This window comes from Oncorhynchus tshawytscha, linkage group LG32 (genome assembly GCF_018296145.1).
Source record: "Oncorhynchus tshawytscha isolate Ot180627B linkage group LG32, Otsh_v2.0, whole genome shotgun sequence".
Taxonomy (NCBI): Eukaryota; Metazoa; Chordata; class Actinopteri; order Salmoniformes; family Salmonidae; genus Oncorhynchus; species Oncorhynchus tshawytscha.
Genome location: NC_056460.1, coordinates 16,410,659 through 16,434,754, shown reverse-complemented (window position 1 = coordinate 16,434,754; position 24,096 = coordinate 16,410,659). Strand labels below are relative to the sequence as shown.

At 45.3% G+C, this 24,096-nt stretch overlaps 1 protein-coding gene across 1 annotated transcript in view; it reads left to right on the top strand.

Annotated features, from left to right (window-relative positions):
* grin2bb (glutamate receptor, ionotropic, N-methyl D-aspartate 2B, genome duplicate b) overlaps positions 1–24,096 on the top strand; it is a 146,593-nt gene that overhangs the window by 64,890 nt on the left and 57,607 nt on the right. Inside the window, 3 exon segments of the mRNA XM_042310905.1 lie at positions 5,823–5,966; positions 7,982–8,252; positions 8,614–8,806. Coding sequence (XP_042166839.1) covers positions 5,823–5,966; positions 7,982–8,252; positions 8,614–8,806 — 608 coding nt within the window.

The window sequence follows — 24,096 nt, the reverse complement described above, 5'->3', positions numbered from 1 at the left end:
CGTGCTGGGGAGAACATATGGAAGGACAGATAGATAGAGAAAAGACAGAGGGAAGATAGAGGAAAGATAGAAGGAAGATAGATAGATGGAGGAAACACAGAGGGAAGATAGATGGAGGAAACAAAGAGGGAAGATAGATAGATGGAGGAAACACAGAGGGAAGATAGAGAAAAGACAGAGGAAAGACAGAGGGAAGATAGAGAAAAGACAGAGGAAAGACAGAGGGAAGATAGAGGAAAGACAGAGGAAAGACAGAGGGAAGATAGAGAAAAGACAGAGGAAACACAGAGGGAAGATAGATAGATGGAGGAAAGACAGAGGGAAGATAGAGAAAAGACAGAGGAAAGACAGAGGGAAGATGGAGGAAGAGGAAAGACAGAGGGAAGATAGAGAAAAGACAGAGGAAAGACAGAGGGAAGATAGAGGAAAGACAGAGGAAAGACAGAGGGAAGATAGAGAAAAGACAGAGGAAACACAGAGGGAAGATAGATAGATGGAGGAAAGACAGAGGGAAGATAGAGAAAAGACAGAGGAAAGACAGAGGTAAGATAGATAGAGGAAAGATAGTTGGAAGGGGGGAGAGGATTAAAGGTGCATTGAAAGAGGGGAGTGAAGTGGAAAAACGGAGTGTTTGAAGGAGAGGAAGGAAAGGATGTGTCTACTATAACGCAGCTGCTACTTCAATGTGTGAATGTGTGTGTTTGTGAATCTTTCTCTTGTTCTTACTCTCTCTCTCTCTCTGGGAGTTCTTAGGTTTTTCCTGTTTTCTCAATTGAGACTCCTCTATATCTCTCACTCAGCCCCAACTGCCAACCCACTCCCTCTCTCTCTCTTTTCATCACCCCTCTCTATCCTTCTCTCTCTCTCTCTCTCTCTCTCTCTCTCTCTCTCTCCCCTCCCTCCTTCCTCCCTCTCCCTCTCCCTCTCTCTCTCTCTTTCATCACCCCTCTCTATCCTTCTCTCTCCCTCCCTCCCTCCCTCCCTCTCTCTCTCTCTTTCATCACCCCTCTCTATCCTTCTCTCTCTCTCTCTCTCTCTCTCTCTCTCTCCCTCCCTCCTTCCTCCCTCTCCCTCTCCTCTCTCTCTCTCTTTCATCACCCCTCTCTATCCTTCTCTCTCCCTCCCTCCCTCCCTCTCTCTCTCTCTTTCATCACCCCTCTCTATCCTTCTCTCTCTCTCTCTCTCTCTCTCTCTCAATCCTCTCCCACCAGGGCTTGTTAAGCAGAGGGCTGATATGTCGCTCTCTCCCTGCAAATCTAATTGGAGACAGGCTTTCATTGGCATGACATGGAGATGAGTTGCCAAATCCTTTCAGACCCGCTTTAGACTGTTCACACACACACACACACACACACACACACACACACACACACACACACACACACACACACACACACACACACACACACACACACACACACACACACACACACACACACACACACACACACACACACACACACACACACACACACCACAGCACACATTGACGCAGCAGAGGAAGCAGCTAGCTCCGCCGACGACGCCAGGCGAAGCCACCGTGACGATCTGATATAAATCAAGCTCACAACACTTCAGAGTCTCAATAGGTTTAAATAATAGCCGCCCTCAACACTGCTCCCCATCCCAGCGCATCTTATAGAAACGAGTGACATCCTGCAAAGAAGGAAGCGATGGAAGCACTTTTCTGTATACTAGACTCATATATTCATACATGTGTTGCAGAGTGGTTGATGTGAGGAGTGGTTGAGGTGTTAGAGTCACTATGTTAAAGACGGGTTACTCACATATTATGCTTCATCCCAGTACAGTACGTTACAAAACCTCGGGGAGATGCAATAGGTTACAGTGTTGTATATCTACTGAGGCTGGTTGCTGTCATCTTTATGACCTACGGGATAATGATGATAGTGAGTCATTTAAGCTACTGTACTTTACTAGCCTCCTTTAGCTAATGCCTGCAACATGCAGCTGTGTGGCAGCAGAAGTGGTGCCACTGCATCACATAATATGTACGTGTCGACTCGCGTGATTTCGCGCTGAACAATCAAACTCACATAGCACAACGCCGACAAAAGCATGTCAAAATGGCACCCTCTATCCTATTTTGTGCACCACTTATAACCAGGGCCCATACAAGTGTTGGGCATCACATCACAGTTAGTAGGGCTAGTGAACACTGATGTGAGTGGACAGGACATGCAACTTGGTCGCTGATCAGGAGCGAGACAGTTTGGCCCTGCTGGCCCTGCAGGAGCGAGACAGTTTGACCCTGCTGGCCCTGCAGGAGCGAGACAGTTTGACCCTGCTGGCCCTGCAGGAGCGAGACAGTTTGACCCTGATGGCGCTGCAGGAGCGAGACAGTTTGACCCTGCTGGCCCTGCAGGAGCGAGACAGTTTGACCCTGCTGGCCCTGCAGGATGCGAGACAGTTTGACCCTGGTGGCCCTGCAGGAGCGAGACAGTTTGACCCTGCTGGCCCTGCAGGAGCGAGACAGTTTGACCCTGATGGCCCTGCAGGAGCGAGACAGTTTGACCCTGCTGGCCCTGCAGGAGCGAGACAGTTTGACCCTGATGGCCCTGCAGGAGCGAGACAGTTTGACCCTGCTGGCCCTGCAGGAGCGAGACAGTTTGACCCTGCTGGCCCTGCAGGAGCGAGACAGTTTGACCCTGATGGCCCTGCAGGAGTGAGACAGTTTGACCCTGCTGGCCCTGCAGAAGCGAGACAGTTTGACCCCGCTGGCCCTGCAGGAGCGAGACAGTTTGACCCTGATGGCCCTGCAGGAGCGAGACAGTTTGACCCTGCTGGCCCTGCAGGAGCGAGACAGTTTGACCCTGCTGGCCCTGCAGGAGCAAGACAGTTTGACCCTGCTGGCCCTGCAGGAGCGAGACAGTTTGGCCCTGATGGCCCTGCAGGAGCGAGACAGTTTGACCCTGCTGGCCCTGCAGGAGCGAGACAGTTTGGCCCTGATGGCCCTGCAGGAGCGAGACAGTTTGACCCTGCTGGCCCTGCAGGAGCGAGACAGTTTGACCCTGCTGGCCCTGCAGGAGCGAGACAGTTTGACCCTGCTGGCCCTGCAGGAGCGAGACAGTTTGACCCTGCTGACCCTGCAGGACACTGGTTGGCACCTCACAGACATGAGCTAAATGAGCTTTAGGACTTGGTGTGAAGAAGATAAACACGAAGAGTAAAAAAAACACTGACAGACTAATTCCATTAGGAGAATAAAAACGAGTGAATTGAATGAGGATATTAAAGAGAACATTAGACTGATTAGCTGTTATTCTATGAATAATGGAATAGGTGTCTGCTGATCCAAGTGAATGACATTTGAGATAGAGAGAAAAGAGAGAAAGAGAATGAAAAGAGAGAATAGAATGATAGAGGAAAATAATTTCAAATGAAATTATGTCTGTATCCGCACAGTGATTAATAATGTAGGACAGAGAGAGAATAGAGAGAGAAGTGTGTAAAGGTGTGAAGAGGAGAGATTAGGGCTCAGGATAGATTGAGAAACGTGGAGGATCAAGAGGAGTCAATGGCTGCTGTGGATTTGCGGTTGATTGACAGGAAATTATGGGAAGGGACAAACACAGCATACTATAATAACACTCACCTTAGAAATGTATATGACCCTCAGAACATATGGAACGGATTTCAATAGAAAGGTTAGAGTTTAAGGGTGCGCCTGTGATGCGTCTGTGCACAAAAGCATATTATTTTAACACAGTTATTTCAAGTGGAGTGTCTCCTGACTGTCAACGTTTCAGGATTAATCCCCCAACCTCCCCTATTCTACTTCCACACTTCCGTCCCCCATTGACATGGAATGTGATTACCTCATCAAAGCAGAAGCTAGGTAACGGATCAAGCCATATCTGTCCCTGTGGGGGAGGTGGGAGATGTAACAGGGCGGGAAGTGGGCTTTGATGTGGAGTGGAGCGAGTAGACCTGAGCCAGGGAGAGTTCAGCACAGCCTGCTGCAGGAGTAACATGGAGCCACAACCTATGGACACGCCCATACACACAGAGTCACACACAGAGTCACACACAGAGTCACACACAGAGTCACACACAGAGTCACACACAGAGCTGTCACATAGGCAGGCCATGCTTGCACACGGGAACATGCAGATATAGTATGGACGTCACACATATACATTCACAAACTAACGGTGTCGCTCACTCACTCACTCACTCACTCACTCACTCACTCACTCACTCACTCACTCACTCACTCACTCACTCACTCACTGTGTACACGTACGGTGGGGACCAACGTTACACCCTTGATTAAGATTAGAAAAAATGACTATATAAAATTAATAATTAAAATAATGTGCTATATTGTATGCTAAAAAAAACATTATTTTATACTTATACAGTTGCTCAGTGAAAGAGATTTTGTTCAACAAGTAATCATTTTTTTGTCTCAAAAAAGTAGGGTTACAAATGATTGACAACCCTGTTTTCAAAACCTTCAAATACCTCACCTTGGGAGGATAACGTAACTGAGCCTTTTTCTAAAATGTTTTATGAGTTGGAGAACACATTGGGAGGGATCCATACAAAATCCTTCCAGATCCTTGATATCCTTCGTCTGCGTTTTATGGGATTGTCCTCCTCAAATCAAACCACATGTTTTCAATTGGTTTCAAGTCTGGAAACTGACATAACTATTGCAAAAAGTTGATTATATGGCCAGTTGATTATTTTGTGGATTTGTATGTATGCTTGGTGTTATTGTCTTCCTGGAAGAGGAATGGTTTAAGATTCATCCCAATGTGTTCTCCAACTCATTAAACATTTTGGGAAAAGGCTTAGTGCCATTATCCTTGTAAGGTGAGGTATTGAAAACAGGGGTGTCAGTAATATTGAACCCTGCCTTTTTGAGAGAAAAAAATGCATCTATTTCTCTGAGCAATTGTATTAGTATAAAATAATATACTTTTCCATTTGTGTAGCATACAGTACAGCTCAGTATTTGAATTATTTATTTTATACAGTAATATTTTCTTATCTTTGTGTCAATCATTTCAAACCCCACTGTACATATGAGCAGATTCACGCAGACATGCACACACACACACACACACACACACACACACGCACGCACGCACGCACACATACACAAACACACACACACACATAAACACACACACACACAGACACACACACACAGGCATGTTTGTTTTACTATCCTTGTGGGGACCAAACAATTGATTCCCATTCAGAATCCTATTTTCCCTAACCCCTAACCCCTAAACCTAACCTTAAACCCTAACCACTAACCCTAATTCTAACCCTAATCCTAATTGTAACCCTAACCCTAACCGTAAACCTAACCCCTCAACCTAAAATAGCCTTTTTCCTTGTGGTGACCGGTGAGATGTCCCCACTTATCAGAATTTTCCATGTTTTACTATCCTTGTGAGGACACATACACACACTCACAATCTCGCTCACACTCCCTCACTAGTAATCATACACACACTCCCCCACTGACAAACTCATGAACACAAATAGACCCCTGATGTTCAGCTCATGCTGGGCGTGACCTCTTCATGCAGTTCCTCTGATGTCCCCTCCAGTCCCTTAGTTCCATAAATAATGCATCTCAACCATCACGTCCTCATGGGTGACTGAACAACATCGCCCCCTGGACCTCCCTTGAGTCTCCAGATGTTGTTTGTGTGTGTGGCCGTCCCATGTGCTGTACGTGTACTATCCTCCTTTACATCTCATTTCCGTTTGACCATTGACCTGACGTCCCGTTCTTCTGTCTTCCCTCTCGCTCTTCTCTCTCTTCCCCGTGTTTGCAGGACGACCACTCCATGTTCTTCCAGTTTGGCCCGTCCATAGAGCAGCAGGCCTCCATCATGCTGAAGATCATGGAGGAATACGACTGGTACATCTTCTCCATCGTCACCACCTACTACCCTGGATACCAGGACTTTGTCAACAAAGTGAGGCAGACCAGACCTGGGTTCAAACACTATTGGAAATCAGTTCAAATACGCTATGTATACAAAAGTATGTGGACACCCCTTCAAATGAGTGGATTCGGCTATTTCAGCCACACGCATTGCTGACAGGTGTATAAAATCGAGCACACAGCATTCCAATCTCCATAGACAAACATTGGCAGTAGAATGGCTTTACGGACGAGCTCAGTGACTTTTAACGTGACACCTTCATAGGATGCCACCTTTCCAACAAGTCAGTTCATCAAATTTCTGCCCTGCTAGTGCTGTTATTGTGATGTGGAAACGTCTAGGAGCAACAACGGCTCAGCTGCGAAGTGGTAGGCCACACAAGCTCACAGAATGGGACCGGCGAGAGCTGAAGTGCGTAGCGCGTAAAAATCGTCTGTCCTCCGCAACACTCACTACTGAGTTCCAAAATGCCTCTGCAAGCAACGTCAGCACAAGAAGTGTTCGTCGGGAGCTTCATGAAATGAGTTTCCATGGCCGAGCAGCCGCACACAAGCCTAAGATCACTATGTGCAATGCCAAGCATCGGCTGGAGTGGTGTAAAGCTTGCCGCCATTTATACTCTGGAGCAGTGGAAACGCGTTCTCTGCAGTGATGAATCACGCTTCACCATCTGGCAGTCCGACGGATGAATCTGGATTTGGCAGATGCCAGGAGAACGCTACCTGCCCGAATGCATAATGCCAACTGTAAAGTTTGGTGGAGGAGGAATAATGTTCTGGGGCTGTTTTTCATGTTTCGGGCTCCTTAGTTCCAGTGAAGAGAAATCATAACGCTACAGCATTCAATTACAGTCTAGATGATTCTGTGCTTCCAAATTTGTGGCAACAGTTTGGGGATGGCGCTTTCCAGTTTCAGCATGACAATGCCCTGTGCACAAAGCAAGATCCATACAGAAATGGCTTTTCGAGATCGGTGTGGAATAACTTGACTGGCCTGTACAGAGCCCTGCCCTCAACCCCACCAAAAACCATCGGAATGAATTGGAACACCGACTGCGAGCAAGGCTTAATCGCCCAACATCAGTGCCCGACCTCATTAATGCTCTTGTGCCAGAATGGAAGCAAGTCCCCGCAGCAATGTTCCAATATCTAGTGGAAAGCCTTCCCAGAAGAGTGGAGGTTGTTACAGCAGCAAAGGGGGACCAACTCTATATTAATGCCCATGATTTTGGAATGAGATGTTCCACGAGCGGATGTCCACATACTTTTGGTCATGTAGTGTACTTTGGCTGAGCTTGATTGAGCTTGTCTGTTGCAATGAACTAAAAGAAAAGTCTCATGTTCAAACCCTGCACATCTGGTACTCCAAGCAAAGTATTTTAAAAATGGCATCCATGTTCTCCTGTTTCTATATCTTATTCATCATTGTTCCTATGAAAACACTATGAGAGATGCCCCATACCAAACCTGTTGTTCCCATGAAACCTCTATGAGAGATGCCCCACACCCAACCTGTTGTTCCTATGAAACCCCTATGAGAGATGTCCCACACCAAACCTGCCAGGACCTAAAGGGGTGGCAGGGTAGCTTAGTGGTTAGAGCGTTGGACTAGTAACCGCAAGTTCAAACCCCCAAATTGTTAACCCACTGTTCCTAGGCAGTCATTGAAAATACAAATTTGTTCTTGACTGACTTGCCTAGTTAAATAAAGGTAAAAAATATTTAATTAAAATTTAAAAAAAAACTCAAGTACAACCCTAGAGCTGAACTGGCCCACTACTAGTCTTACACCTGCACAGCTAAACCCAAGAGAGGAGCCAGAAGACTGACAGACAAAATGTTTACTTTTCAAGTGGTGTTTCTTGTGTGGATATTGGAACTGAACGTCAATACTTTTCTTTCCTCGTCTTCCTCCTCCTTCTCCTTCTCCCTCTCTCCTCTTCTTTTCCTCATCCTCCCTCACTCTTCTACCTCCTCCCCTCTCTCTTCTTCCTTCTCCTCCCTCTCTCCTCTCCCCCACCCCCCTTTCCCTCTCCCCCACCATAGATCCGGAGCACCATAGAGAACAGTTTTGTGGGCTGGGAGCTAGAAGAAGTCCTCCTGTTGGACATGTCTGTGGATGACGGAGACGCTAAGATCCAGAACCAGATGAAGAAGCTGCAGAGCCCTGTCTACCTGCTTTACTGCACCAAGGAGGAGGCCTACACCATCTTTGAGGTGGCAAACTCTGTAGGACTGACGGGATACGGCTACACCTGGATCGTACCGTCGCTAGTGGCCGGCGACGCCGATAATGTCCCCGCCGTGTTTCCCACAGGTAGTAACTGGATGGGGTTAGAATGGGGGTCAGCAGAAGGGTAAAAGGTTAAGGTGCATACTGATCCAGGAGCAGTTTATTCTCCTAAACGGAAAATACAAAACTGATCTTAGATCAGCGTTTCTGGGAAACTTCATCCTACTCTGGGTGAACTCAGCTATAAAGGGTGTTGGATTTTGGGATTACAAACCAGTTTTTAATTCATGTGGCACCTCTGTTATTTGAGATGGCTCTCTTAACCTCTCTCTCCACCTCCCACCTTTTCACCCCTCATCCTTCCACATCTTCCCCTACCCCCCCATTTTCTTCTCTTTTTCCCTCTCTCTCTCGCTCTCTCTCTCTCACTCTCTCCTTCTCTCAGGGCTAATTTCGGTGTCGTATGACGAATGGGACTACAGTTTGGAGGCTCGGGTGCGGGATGCAGTGGCTGTCATCGCCATGGCGACCTCCACCATGATGCTGGACCGGGGGCAACACACGCTGCTCAAGTCAGGCTGCAACGAGACCCCTAACAAGAAGGGCTCTAAACAAGGCAACTCCAATGAAGTGCTCAAGTGAGTGCCCTAGATATGGGGGTAGAAACACAGGGTATAGTATAGTAGAGACTATAAGGGCGCTACTGACCTGCAAAACGACTAACCATCATCTAAAACGGACACTTACCTTAACCAAACACTTAACCCTGACCCTAACCCTAACCAAATTTGAGCCAATTCTGAAATGAAATATCGGTTTGCAGGTCAGGAGTGTCCGTATAGACTTTTCCTTATAGTACACACACACTTAGACACACATACAATACCCATGCACATACACACACTCACACACATACGCACACACAGACCTTTGAGGAACATTGTCCTCTGTTTAGTCATCCCAGCAGAACCTGAAGAGGTGGATATGTGCAGTCTTTTACAGCAGCCTTCGTCTTATCTTACCATTAACCACAATAATCATGAAAGAAAACACACATTTCTCTTTCTTCATTTACTTGTTTTGTTATCTGACGCATTACAGTACAGAACATTACAGTACAGAACATTACAGTACAGAACATTACAGTACAGAACATTACAGTACAGAACATTACAGTACAGAACATTACAGTACAGAACAGAACATTACAGTACAGAACATTACAGTACAGAACATTACAGTACAGAACATTACAGTACAGAACATTACAGTACAGAACATTACAGTACAGAACATTACAGTACAGAACATTACAGTACACTCAGTACATGAATAATTAATCTCCATTTAACTTCATAGGGCTTTGCTTTTAGTGCCTGCATTGTTCATAGATTCTGTGACTAATTGAATGCTTGGGGACAAACGGATTAAAGTAAATGAGGTCCAAAGAACAGTAGGAGGTTAGGAGGTGTGTGTGTGTGTCTCTGTGTGTGTGTGTGTGTTTTGTGGGAGTGTGTGTTAGTGTTAGACTCCCTTCCTCTAGCACTGTTGTTGGGTTACTGATTGAGTTACATGTACAGTCGAATAAGGGTTGGGGATTATTAATGCTGCTCTTATTAGACAATATATACTCGTACAAATGCCTTTCCCCTCTCAATCCTCCACGTTCCTTTTCTAAAAATAAACATAATTGTATTTTTTTGTGGTTGGTTTGGATTGTGGATTGGAATATGTGGGTTGTTGTTTGTGTGTGTGTGTGTGTGTGTGTGTGTGTGTGTGTGTGTGTGTGTGTGTGTGTGTGTGTGTGTGTGTGTGTGTGTGTGAGATAAGCAACCTGGGTGAAAGTATAACATTTTTGGGATGTTTATTTGTTTTCTTATCAGATGCAGTTATGCGTACACGTCCCTCATCGCAACTTCCAAACAACAGGAATAAAATAACACAAACACAAACCCATGAATATTTCAATCCCCAACGGAGTTCCTTCTCTGTCACTGAGACCCAGAGTTGGTGGTTCGGGCCTGGCATTCAATCTTCCTCCTGGAGTACACCTGGGACCCTTGTCAAAACCTTACACATACACACATGCGCACGCACACACACACACACACACACACACACACACACACACACACACACACACACACACACACACACACACACACACACACACACACACACACACACACACACACACACACACACACACACACACACACACACACACACAGCAGAGTCCCCTTACTTATGATAAGACACTAATAATATAGGTCCTATTTGACTTAGCAGTGAATGACTCAGTGAATCAGCCCAGAAACATATAATTAAAAAAAGAGAATAATTAAATGGCTTGGATGCCCCTTCCCTCCTCCCAACCCCCTCCTGGCTGCCCATTCCTCCCCCTTTCACCCCTCAACTCCTCCCCTAACTCCTGGAAAACCTTCCCCCACCACCCCCTCAACCCCCAACCCCCAGTAACAGACATTATGCCCTGTAGGCCCTATGTGCATGACTCAGGAACGTGGTGGATCCATGCCACCGGAGGATAGATAGTGTAATGCTAGATTTGCATGCCATGCTGTTAGACAGTGATGGACTACAGCAGGGGGGGCTCAGTGACTCACACTCTCTGTTTGGGGAGGAAGTGTGGTGTTGTGTCTATGTCTGTATGTATGTCTGTGTCTGTCTGTGTGTGTGTGCATGTGAGTGCGTGCGTGCCTGTGTATCACATTCTCTGCTGGTTTTCGGGGGGCAGGTTGACCTCATGGGGATATAGCCTCTGACTGGAGGGTTCACTCATGTTTCTCCCTCCCTGCCACTGAGGAGAGGACAGAACAGGAGGTCTTGTGTAATGAGAAAATGTGCTGGAAGTGGTTTTGGATGATGAGCTGCTATGGGGCTTATTGGTGTGTATGGCTAGGGAAGCAGAGAGAGGGGAGAGATGTGGGATGAGAAGAAGTGTGTATGTGTGTACGTGTGTGTGTGCATGCATGGGGGAGGGGAGGAGGTGTGTAATTGTCTCTTATACATACAGTACCAGTCAAACATTTGGACACACTTACTCATTCAAGGGTTATTCTTTATTTGTACTATTTTCTACATTGTAGAATAACAGCGAAGACATCAACACTATGAAATAACACACATCGAATCATGTAGTAACCAAAAAAGTGTTAAAGAAATCTAAATATATTTTAGATATTAGATTGTTCAAAATTGCCACCCTTTGCCTTGATGACAGCTTTGCACACTCTTGGCATCTCTCAACCAGCTTCACCTGTAATGCTTTTCCAACAGTCTTGAAGGAGTTCCCACATATGCTGAGCACTTGTTGGCTGCTTTTCCTTCACTCTGTGGTCCAACTCATCCCAAACCATCTCAATTGGGTTGAGGTCGGGTGATTGTGGAGGCCAGGTCATCTGATGCAGCACTCCATCACTCTTCTTCTTGGTCAAATAGCCCTTACACAGCCTGGAGGTGTGTTGGGTCATTGTCCTGTTGAAAAAAAATGATAGTCCCAGTAAGTGCAAACCAAATGCCATGCTGGTTAAGAGTGCCTTGAATTCTAAATAAATCACAGACAGTGTTACAGCAAAGCACCACCATCATACCTCCTCCTCCTCCATGCTTCACGGTGGAAACCACACATGCGGAGATCATCCGTTCACCTACTCTGCGTCTCACAAAGACACAGCGGTTGGAACCAAAAATCTCAAATTTGGACTCATCAGTCCTCAGGACAGATTTCCACCAGTCTAATGTACATTGCTAGTGTTTTTTGGCCCAAGCAAGTCTCTTCTTATTGTTTGTGTCCTTTAGTCGTGGTTTCTTTGCAGAAATTCCATCATAAAGGCTTGATTCACACCGACTCATCTGAACAGTTGATGTTGAGATGTGTCTGTTACTTAGACTCTATGAAGTATTTATTTGGGCTGCAATTTCTGAGACTGGTAACTGTAATGAGTTAAATCCGGGTTTTCCTTTCCTGTGGTGGTCCTCATGAGAGCCAGTTTCATCATAGCGTTTGATGGTTTTTGCGAGTGCACTTGAAGAAACTTTCAAAGTTCTTGAGGTTTTCCACATTGACTGACAATCATGTCTTAAAGCAATGATGGACCTTCATTTCTCTTTGCTTATTTGAGCTGTTCTTGCCATAATATGGACTTTGTATTTTACTGTATATGGCTATCTTCTGTGTACCACCCATACCTTGTCACAACACAACTGATTGGCTCAAACACAAACCTGGCCCGTTTCCTGTTGCTCAGGGCAACATATTTTCCCAGAATTCTCAACGTGCGTGTGGATCTACTTTCCAGGGGGGTGTCTTATCTCTACAAAGTGGAGACTGCACCCCTCGGTGGTTCCCCAGATATGGGACCGGATCAGCCAACGTAGATCTTAAACATCGCAAGAAAATGCACATTGTTGTCTGTTCTTCTCAATGAGGGATCTGGGCGCTCCTTTGGGAACGGATGCTTTGGCGTACCAGTGGCCTCGTACCCTGCGCTATGCGTTTCCTCCGATGCATCTGATTCAAGCCACCGTGGGGAGGGTCTTTCAGAAGGGTCTGTTGTTGTGTCTCCCCGTTGGCCCAGACAACCCTGGTTCCCGGTGATCATGCGCCTGTTGGTCTGGGACCCGTGGAGGGTTCCGTGTCTTCGGGATCTATTGTCCCAGGCAGAGTTTGGCACCCACGACCACATATATGGGATCAGTTGGTTTGGCCCCTGAAAGGTTGAATTTGACGGCGAACTAGAGGTTTACTCTTGAACGTGATTACGACTGTACAGTTGGCGCGTCACACACTCTACGAGAGGGTTGTATACATATAAGTGGCGTGCGTTTGAGGGTTGGTGTCTGGTTAAAAGAGTTTCTCCTTTTCAAAGCTCTTTGGTGGACATTTTGATGTTCTTGCAATAACTTTTTGAGCAGGGCCTTTTTCACATTGGAGGTATATATGGCAGCCATCTCGGTGTGTCATGTAGGGATTGACAGCACTACCCAGTGGTCTCATCCTCTGGGGGTGCGGTACCTGAAAAACGTCCGTTGGCTCAGATCAGTGTCTGAGTGGCACCGATCTGGGACCTGGCTTTGGTCCTGGACACTCTGTGTGAGCCTCCGTTTGAACCATTGAAGTCTGTGGACCTGCTATGTAGTGTGCGTTGGCGCTTCACCAACTCACAACAGGGGTTCTGTTGTTTTGGACATGCGGTTCCTTGTACGAGTTCTGATATTTCAGGCTTACAAGGTAAGTATTGTTCTTAGAACTGTGGGGTTTATGGACTGCAGTGGCAGCATGGCAGTGCGCATAGGCAAGTTGCAGCAGGTTCTGGTTCCCTATATGCTTCACGGAGTCGTGGCTGAACGACAACAATATCAACATACAGCTGGCTGGTTATACGATGTACCAGCAGGATAGAACAGCTGCGTCTGGTAAGATAAGGGACGGTGGTCTAAGTATTTTTGTAAACAACAGCTGGTGCATGATATCTAAGGAAGTCTCAAGCCGTTGCTCGCCTGAGGTAGAGTTCCTCATGATAAGCTGCAGACCACATTACCTACCGAAAGAGTTTTCATCTGTATTCTTTGTAGCTGTTTACATACCACCACAGTCAGAGGCTGGCAACAAGATAGCATTGAATGAGCTGTATTCCGCCGTTAGCAAAGAAGAAAACGCTCACCCAGAGGCGGTGCTCCTAGTAGCCGGGGACTTTAATGCAGGGAAACTTAAATCAGTGTTACCTCATTTCTATCAACATGTTAAATGTGCAACCAGAGGGAAAATAATTCTGGACCACCTATACTCCACACAGAGATGCATACAAAGCTCTCCCTCGCCCTCCATTCGGCAAATCTGACCATAATCCTATCCTCCTGATTCCTGCTTACAAGCTCAAATTTAAGCAGGAATCACCAGTGACTAGATCAATAAAAAAATTGTCAGAGGAAGCAGATCCTAAGCTACAGGACTGTTTTGCTAGCACAGACTGGAATATGTTCCGGGATTCCTCCAATGGCATTGAGGAGTACAGGACATTTGTCATTGGCTTCATCAATACGTGCATTGATGACGTTGTCCCCACAGTGACTGTACGTACATACACCAACCAGAAGCCATGGATTACAGGCAACATCTGCACTGAGCTAAAGCTGCCGCTTTCAAGGAGCGGGACTCTAACCCTGGAGCTTTTAAGAAATCCGATGAACCATCAAATATGCAAAGCGTCAATACAGACCAAGATCGAGTCGTACTACACCGGCTCTGATGCTCGTCGGATGTGGCAGGGCCTGCAAACCATTACAGACTACAAAGGGAAGCACAGCCGAGAGCTGCCCAGTGACACGAGCCTACCGGACGAGCTAAACTACTTCTGTGCTCGCTTTGAGGCAAATAACACTGAAACATGCATGAGAGCACCAGCTGTTATTCGGAGCCCGAGCAGCGACCTAAATTAGTGCTGAAAATTCACTTTTTTCCGGGTGTTGCTACGGGGTCCCTGAAAGAGCTATTGGACAGAAACTAGGGTCCGTCTCTATGGGCCGAGGCGGTTTCAATGCACCTTGTCTTGTGATTCTGGGACTTTTCTAAATGTCGCCATTTTTGCAATGTTCAAAATTAATTGAAGTAATTGAAAATAGACGAGGCTGTTTCTCAGGCTGAGAACCTTCTACAGCCACATAACTCACTGTGCACTATCAACTTAAGCTCTAGAACATGTATATAAAGTTTCAGAGCTCTAGGTCTGACGGTTCTTTGATGGTGCGAACACCGGTATCTATTTCAGGCTTTGTGTGTCTGTAAGCCCCACACTGTTACTCCATCCTGGCTGTGTATGTGTGAGTTTTTCTTGTACATCTGATGGGAGAAATTACTGATTTACAGTTCATGAGGGTTGCCTCATCACACATGAAATTCTGGAAAGATGTGACCTTTTTAACCCTTCGAAGCAGCCCCCTACGACCCCAATATAAGGCACTGCCGGTTGTCACAGGAAGCTGAAAGTAACATAGGCTCTATGTGTCTGTAAGCCTCACACTGTGTCACTCCCCATTGACTGTGTTTGTGTGCGTGAGTTCAGAAAATCACAGAAATCACTTAGAGCTCCGAAACCCGCCTTAACAGATTTGTCTGAACACGCCACTACTGGATTTATAACTTGTTTAAAAAAAAAACATTTCTTTATTAACCATCACCAAACGGACATTCAATTATTTCTCGTAAATTACGACAGATAAATGGCTGGTTCTTTTTTTCCTTACACGTGTAGGTTGTTGTAGTTTGACGTGAAGTGGTCAAATTAGCGCTGTATTACCGTTTTTGACCTTTAATCCTAGAAAATGGGCCTCAACTTAAAAAACATTGAGGCCTCGACACCATCTTGTTTCTGGGCATAAAGCCCATTTGGCCAAACCTGTGCTCACCGAGTTTCATTTTCGAAGTCTTTTCCATTTGGGAGAAACGCCAATGTCCATTTGGTGATGTTTTGACCATTTGCAATAAGCAGCCAGTCGCCATCTGGTGGAATTTTCGAGTACAGCGGGAAAATGACGAAAATTTTAAAATGTTATGAAAAGGAAACCAAATGTCCGAGAGACTTTATTCGATGAGTTCCCGGAAGACCGAGCCCTGGGGGACGACCTGAGGCCTCTTGTAAGGGACTGTACATTTGCAATATGGAGATCCTCATCAACCATATGTGTAATGCCACTCGCGTCCCTTATGTAGTTTAGGGGCTCGTAAGTAAGCATTTCACTGTAAGGTTGTATTCTGTTGTATTCGGCACATGTGTGTGACTAATAAAATTTGATTTGATCTTGATTTGATTTATATGGGGCTCTGACAGCTCAGGCCTCATTAGGCTCTGACAGTTCAGGCTTCTCGGGTAAGTATTCGAGAAAAAGGTGGCTTCTATAACCCTTTTTTGGAGCCGGTGGAACCTGTATGTGCTTGGCCTACCGTGGGCCACCTAGTTTGGTACACTTAGCCGGCTTGGGGCATGATTGTATGTCCCCATAGTATGTTAAACCAAGTGACCGACTGAAAATAAACATGCAGTTATGAATATAACTACTGTTCCCTGAAGGAGGGAACTAGGTATAACATATTTGCCCCCACGCTGTCAAGGGGGTTGGGCTCGCTGAAGAGCAGTACTGAATTGAGGAAATTAATGCAAACCCTGGGTGTGATTGTCCCGTTGGATGTGATTTCAGTTCTTCAGGTGAATATGACTGGTCGTTGACTCTCCATAGTACGTTATACCTCGTTCCCTCCTTTAGGGAACAGTAGTTATAGTCATAACTGTACGTTTCCTTTCCGTCGATCACTCAGTATAACATATTACATCCTTTCAAGTGAGTTTTGTAAGGATCGAGGCAGGAGATGAGAAGCAGGTACAGGGAGTGAAGGTTTAATATAGACAGACAAGCAATGGAACAAGAATACCATCTGGACATAAACACAACGCGACAAACAATGCTACTACAGGGAACAACACAGAGGAGAAGACGTATATGCAGGGGCAATCAACAAAGTGAGGGAGTCCAGGTGAGTCCAATGAGCGCAGCTGCGCGTAATGATGGTAACAGGTGCATATGATGACGGGTAGCCTGGCGCCCTCGAGTGCCAGGGAGGGGGAGCGGGAGCAGGCGTGATGGTACCCCCCTAGGGGCGCCAGCGTCCCACCTGGGCGAGCTAGACAGGCCGAATGAGGCATAACAGCCTGACGATCCCACTGTGGTGAAGAAAATCTATGGGCCGGCTGAAGCATGACGTGGGCTGGGAACCTGCCGAGCCAACCGTGGCAAGGAAACCTCTCGAGCCAGCTTGGGCGTGACAGCCCGAAGAGCCAATTTAGGCACCCCAGGTTCCATCAGCGGCGGAATCCAAACCTGACGTCACCAACAAAACAAGAAAACTCATGGGCCGACTGAGGCATAGGAGCCCGACGAGCCGGCTGAAGCATGACGTGGGATGGGAACCTGCCGAGCCATCCGGGACAAGGAAACCTCTCGAGCCAGCTAGGGCATGACAGCCCAACAAGCCAGCTAGGGCATGACAGCCCAACAAGCCAGCTAGGGCATGACAGCCCAACAAGCCAGCTAGGGCTTGACAGCCCAACAAGCCAGCTAGGGCATGACAGCCCAACAAGCCAGCTAGGGCGTGACAGCCCAACAAGCCAGCTAGGGCATGACAGCCCAACAAGCCAGCTAGGGCGTGACAGCCCAACAAGCCAGCTAGGGCATGACAGCCCAACAAGCCAGCTAGGGCATGTCAGCCCAACAAGCCAGCTAGGGCATGACAGCCCAACAAGCTAGCTTAGGCACCCCCGGTTCCATCGGCGACGGCCACCGGGTCCAACGTCACCAGCAAAATCAAACCCTGAAAACTCCCTGATGCTTCTTGTAATGATGTCCACGTTCTGTAAGGGTTGACGCAGGAGATGAGAAGCAGGTACAGGGAGTGAAGGTTTAGTAACTGACGGACATGAAACAGAACAGGAACAGCGTCTGGACAGGAACACATAACAACAATGAATGCAGACACAGGGAACACTACCGAGGAACAGGCAGATATACAGGGGATAATCAACAACGTGAAGGAGTCCAGGTGAGTCCAATGAGCGCTGCTGCGCGTAATGATGGTGGCAGGTGTGTGTAAAGAAGGGTAGCATGGTGCCCTCGAGCACCAGGGACAGGGAGCGGGAGCAGGCGCGACAACCTTAGAATCTAGATATTGTGTTTCTATTCCTGTGCTCTACACACACACGCACGCACGCACGCACGCACAAACACACGAAACACAACACACACATCTATGTACTACACAACACTCTACTGTAAAATATGTGGTGCCCACGGTGGTCTAACACTCCTGCAGGTCGCTCATGCGTGTAGTACGTCTGGCATGTTATTCTCATCCTATTTCACCCATAAAGTGGTTTTACCTCAGGCTGTTTTAGGCAAGGACTGCATCATAGAAGCTCTAAATGGTTGCCACACACACACACACACACACACACACACACACACACACACACACACACACACACACACACACACACACACACACACACACACACACACACACACACACACACACACACACACATACACCAACCGATCTCATCTCTTCATCTCAGGGCTGAGTGGAGGTATAGAATGAGAGAATACAGCCATAATTTTGTTGGCTAATAAATCATTGTCCTTTTTATTGGGGTAGAGATGTATTTAGTGGACTATTTCATTGTGCTTTTGGGCTATTGAGTTAAAATGTCCTCTCCTTTTGACAAAACCCTATAGAACTGGATGAGAGAACCCATCCCTATCTTTCTGTCTCTCGCTTTTGTGGTTTCGCTTTTGTGGTTTCTATCTTTCCTTTTTAATTTTCACTCCTTTACGTTACCTTTATCTCCTTTTCAGTCTCTCTCTTTGTCCATTTCTTCTACCTCATTCCCACTTTCCAATCTCTCTTTCTCTCTCATTCACTCCCATTTCCTCTCCCTTTCTTTCTGCTTCTCATTATCAGCACCGTTCGCTCCTCTGCTCGTATGCAGTCCATTCCTGCCAAAAAGCTCTTTCAATTAGCTGAAGTTGAATCGGAAGGCCCTCCATTCCACTCCTCTCTCTCTCCCTCTAGAAAGCATTGTGTGTGGAAGGCAGCCGCCAGCACCTCCTCTTCCCTGACACTCTCCCTATCAGACTAGTTATCTCCTATCTTTCAACTCTACTACACACGGCTACTCTGTCTTTGTTTCTCTCTCTGTCTCTCTCAATTCAGTTCAATTCAAAGGGCTTTATTGGCATGGGAAACATGTCTCTCTCTCTCTCTGTCACTCTCTTTCTCTCTGTGTCTCTGTCGCTATATTTCTCTCTCTTGCTGCCTCTCATAACCTCTCTCTCTCATGTCGCTCTGTCTCTGCCTCTCATAACCTCTTTCTGTTTCCCTCTCTCTGTCTCGGTCTCTCTCACAACTTCTCTCTCTCCCCCTTCCTGCTCTCTCTCCTTCTCCAAATAATTAGTCCATATTTACTCTATAGATGTGACGTATTATTCATACATAAACATTCATTCATCTCTCTCAATTCAATTCAATTCAATTCAATTCAATGGACTTTATTGACATGGCAAGTTCAGTATTACTTACATTGTCAAAGTATACATATCGAAGAAAAATACCATATTTATATATAAAATATATATATATTTATATATATATAAATGGTGGGACCAACAGCAATAATAATAGTAGTAGTGGACATGGGATTACCATTAACAACAACTACAACAATATTAATGAGAACAACAATACATTAAAGCTATGGTAGTAGACCAGTGTCAACATGACTGAGAAGACACATGACGTGGTATGAAAGACAAAGCAAAACAAGATGGGAAATATTATCGACATTACTTTGTACTTTTCACTGGCTGTCCCTCAGGTTGTGGCAGGAGGACACATATTTGGCTGCCAAAACTGCACATTTAGGCTTTTCACCCAATAAATATTAGATTTTTTCTTTTATCTTTTATAGTTTCAAATTCTTTGTATTGAATTATAATTTTGGGAAAGAAATATTCTCTCAGGTCTGAGTATTTGTCACAGTGTAATAGGAAATGCAGCTCTGTCTCTACCTCTCCCCTGGAGCAGAGTGAGCACAGCCTGTCCTCTCTGGGCAGCCAGGTTTGTCTGTGACGACCGGTCTCTATAGCCAGACTGTCCTCTCTGAGTCTGTACCTAGTCAATGTTTTCCTCAGTTTTCTATCAGTCACAGTGGTCAGATAGTCTGCCACCATGTACTGTCTGTTTAGAGCCAAATAGCATTGAAGTTTACTTAGATTTTTTTGTGGTGTCTTTCCAATAGGTGATATATTTTTCTTTTTGTTTTGTGATGATTTGGTTGGGCCAGATTTTCTGAGTGCTGTCCTGAGGCTCTATGGGGTTGGTTTGGGTTGGTGAACTGAGCCTCAGAACCAGCTGGCTGAGTGCTGTCCTGAGGCTCTATGGGGTTGGTTTGGGTTGGTGAACTGAGCCTCAGAACCAGCTGGCTGAGTGCTGTCCTGAGGCTCTATGGGGTTGGTTTGGGTTGGTGAACTGAGCCTCAGAACCAGCTGGCTGAGTGCTGTCCTGAGGCTCTATGGGGTTGGTTTGGGTTAGTGAACTGAGCCTCAGAACCAGCTGGCTGAGTGCTGTCCTGAGGCTCTATGGGGTTGGTTTGGGTTAGTGAACTGAGCCTCAGAACCAGCTGGCTGAGTGCTGTCCTGAGGCTCTATGGGGTTGGTTTGGGTTAGTGAACTGAGCCTCAGAACCAGCTGGCTGAGTGCTGTCCTGAGGCTCTATGGGGTTGGTTTGGGTTGGTGAACTGAGCCTCAGAACCAGCTGGCTGAGTGCTGTCCTGAGGCTCTATGGGGTTGGTTTGGGTTAGTGAACTGAGCCTCAGAACCAGCTGGCTGAGTGCTGTCCTGAGGCTCTATGGGGTTGGTTTGGGTTGGTGAACTGAGCCTCAGAACCAGCTGGCTGAGTGCTGTCCTGAGGCTCTATGGGGTTGGTTTGGGTTGGTGAACTGAGCCTCAGAACCAGCTGGCTGAGTGCTGTCCTGAGGCTCTATGGGGTTGGTTTGGGTTGGTGAACTGAGCCTCAGAACCAGCTGGCTGAGGGGACTCTTCTCTTGTTTCATCTCTTGACATTGTAGAGCTGTGTGATGGAATGTTTTGGGGTCACTTGTTTTTAGATGGTTGTAAAATTTGATGGCTCTTTTTTCTATTCGAATGAGGAGGGGGTATTGGCCCAATTCTGCTCTACATGCACTATTTGGAGTTTTTCTTTGCACTTGCAATACAGTCTTGCAAAACTCTGCATGCAGTATTTCGATTGGATGTTTGTCCCATTTGGTAAATTCATTATTAGAGATTGGACCACATACTTCCCTTCCATATAGAGCAATTGGTTCTATAACTGCTTGAACGATTTTGAGCCAGATTCTAATTGGAATTTCGATTTTGATGTTCCTTTTAATGGCATGAATGCTCTTCTTGCTTTGTCTCTCAGCTCATTCACAGCCATGTGAAAGCTACCTGTGTTGTTATGTGTAGTTTTTGGTGTGTTCTAATAGAACTGTGTCCAAACAGAATTTATATTTGTTATCCTTATTTCCGGACCTTTTTTGGAATATCATTATATATATTTTTTTAGGTTAACGGTCAGAGCCCAGGTCTGACAGAACCTGTGCAGATGATCTAGGTGCTGCTGTAACCCCTCTTTAGTGGGAGACAGCAGCACCAGGCCATCTGCGTACAGCAGACACTTGATTTCAGTGTTGTGTAGGGTGCTGCCGATTCTTCTAATGTTTTTGCCAATTCATTAATGTAGATGTTAAATAGTGTTGGACTTATTGGGCAGCCCTGTTTCACTCCCCATCCCTGAGAGAAGAAGTCTGTTTGCTTGTTGTTAACTCATGAATGTAGATGTTAAATAGTGTTGGACTTATTGGGCAGCCCTGTTTCACTCCCCATCCCTGAGAGAAGAAGTCTGTTTGCTTGTTGTTAACTCATGAATGTAGATGTTAAATAGTGTTGGACTTATTGGGCAGCCCTGTTTCACTCCCCATCCCTGAGAGAAGAAGTTTGTTTGCTTGTTGCCAATTTTAACAGCACATTTGTTTTTAGTGTACATTGATTTAATCAAATCATATGTTTTCCCTCCAATACCACTTTCTATTAGTTTATAAAAAAAGACCTTTGTGCCAAATTGAATCAAATGCTTTCTTGAAATCTACAAAACACGAGTAGATTTTGCCTTTGGTTTGGTTTACTTGTTTATCAATTAGAGTGTGGAGGGTGTAAATGTGGTCTGTTGTACGATCATTTTTTAGAAATCCAATCTGGCTTCTGCTCAGGAAGTTGTGTTCGTCAAGGAAATGATGTAGTCTGCTATTTATAATACTGCAGAGAATTTTCCCCAAGTTGCCGTTAACGCAAATTCCTCTGTAATTATTTGGGTCAAATTTGTCTCAATTTTTATAGATTGGTCTGATCAATCCCTGGTTCCAAATATCGGGGAAAATACCTGCCCTCTATCACTCTGTTTTGCCCTTTCTCTCTCTCTCTCTCTCTGTCACTCTGTTTTGCCCTTTCTCTCTCTCTCTATCACTCTGTTTTGCCCTTTCTCTCTCTCTCTATCACTCTGTTTTGCCCTTTCTCTCTCTCTCTGTCACTCTGTTTTGCCCTTTCTCTCTCTCTCTCTCTCTGTCACTCTGTTTTGCCCTTTCTCTCTCTCTCTCTCGCTCTCTCTCTCTCGCTGTCTCTCTCATAACCTCTCGGTTGCTCTTTCTTTCTTTCTTTCTTTCTTTCTTTCTTTCTTTCTTTCTTTCTTTCTTTCTTTCTTTCTTTCTTTCTTTCTTTCTTTCTTTCTCTGTGTTTCACTCATAACCTCTCTCTGTTTCTCTCTGTTTCTCTCTGTTTCTCTCTGTTTCTCTCTGTTTCTCTCTCTGTCTCGGTCTCTCACATCTTCTCTCTCTCCCCCTTTCTGCTCTCTCTCCTTCTCCAAACAATTAGTCCATATCTACTATATAGACGTGACATATTAATATATAAATATTAATTAATCTCTCTCTCTCTCTCTGTTTCTCTCTCTCCCCCTTTCTGCTCTCTCTCCTTCTCCAAATAATTAGTCCATATTTACTATATAGACGTGACATATTAATATATAAATATTAATTAATCTCTCTCTCTCTCTCTGTTTCTCCCACCCTCTCTGTCTCTCCAAATAATTAGTCCATCTCACATCTTCTCTCTCTCCCCCTTTCTGCTCTCTCTCCTTCTCCAAATAATTAGTCCATATCTACTATATAGACGTGACATATTAATATATAAATATTAATTAATCTCTCTCTCTCTCTGTTTCTCTCTCTCCCCCTTCCCACCCTCTCTCTCCTTCTCCAAATAATTAGTCCATATCTACTATATAGACGTGACATATTAATATATAAATATTAATTAATCTCTCTCTCTCTCTGTTTCTCTCTCTCCCCCTTCCCACCCTCTCTCTCCTTCTCCAAATAATTAGTCCATATCTACTATATAGACGTGACATATTAATATATAAATATTAATTAATCTCTCTCTCTCTCTGTTTCTCTCTCCCCCTTTCTGCTCTCTCTCCTTCTCCAAATAATTAGTCCATATCTACTATATAGACGTGACATATTAATATATAAATATTAATTAATCTCTCTCTCTCTCTCTGTTTCTCTCTCTGTCTCGGTCTCTCCATCTTCCCTCTCCCCCCTTTCTGCTCTCTCTCCTTCTCCAAATAATTAGTCCATATCTACTATATAGACGTGACATATTAATATATAAATATTAATTAATCTCTCTCTCTCTGTTTCTCTCTCTCCCCCTTCCCACCCTCTCTCTCCTTCTCCAAATAATTAGTCCATATTTACTATATAGACGTGACATATTAATATATAAATATTAATTAATCCCTCTCTCTCTCTCTGTTTCTCTCTCTCCCCCTTCCCACCCTCTCTCTCCTTCTCCAAATAATTAGTCCATATTTACTATATAGACGTGACATATTAATATATAAATATTAATTAATCTCTCTCTCTCTGTTTCTCTCTCTCCCCCTTCCCACCCTCTCTCTCCTTCTCCAAATAATTAGTCCATATTTACTATATAGACGTGACATATTAATATATAAATATTAATTAATCTCTCTCTCTCTCTCTGTTTCTCTCTCTCCCCCTTCCCACCCTCTCTCTCCTTCTCCAAATAATTAGTCCATATTTACTATATAGACGTGACATATTAATATATAAATATTAATTAATCTCTCTCTCTCTGTTTCTCTCTCTGTCTCCCACATCTTCTTCCCCCTTTCTGCTCTCTCTCCTTCTCCAAACAATTAGTCCATATTACTATATAG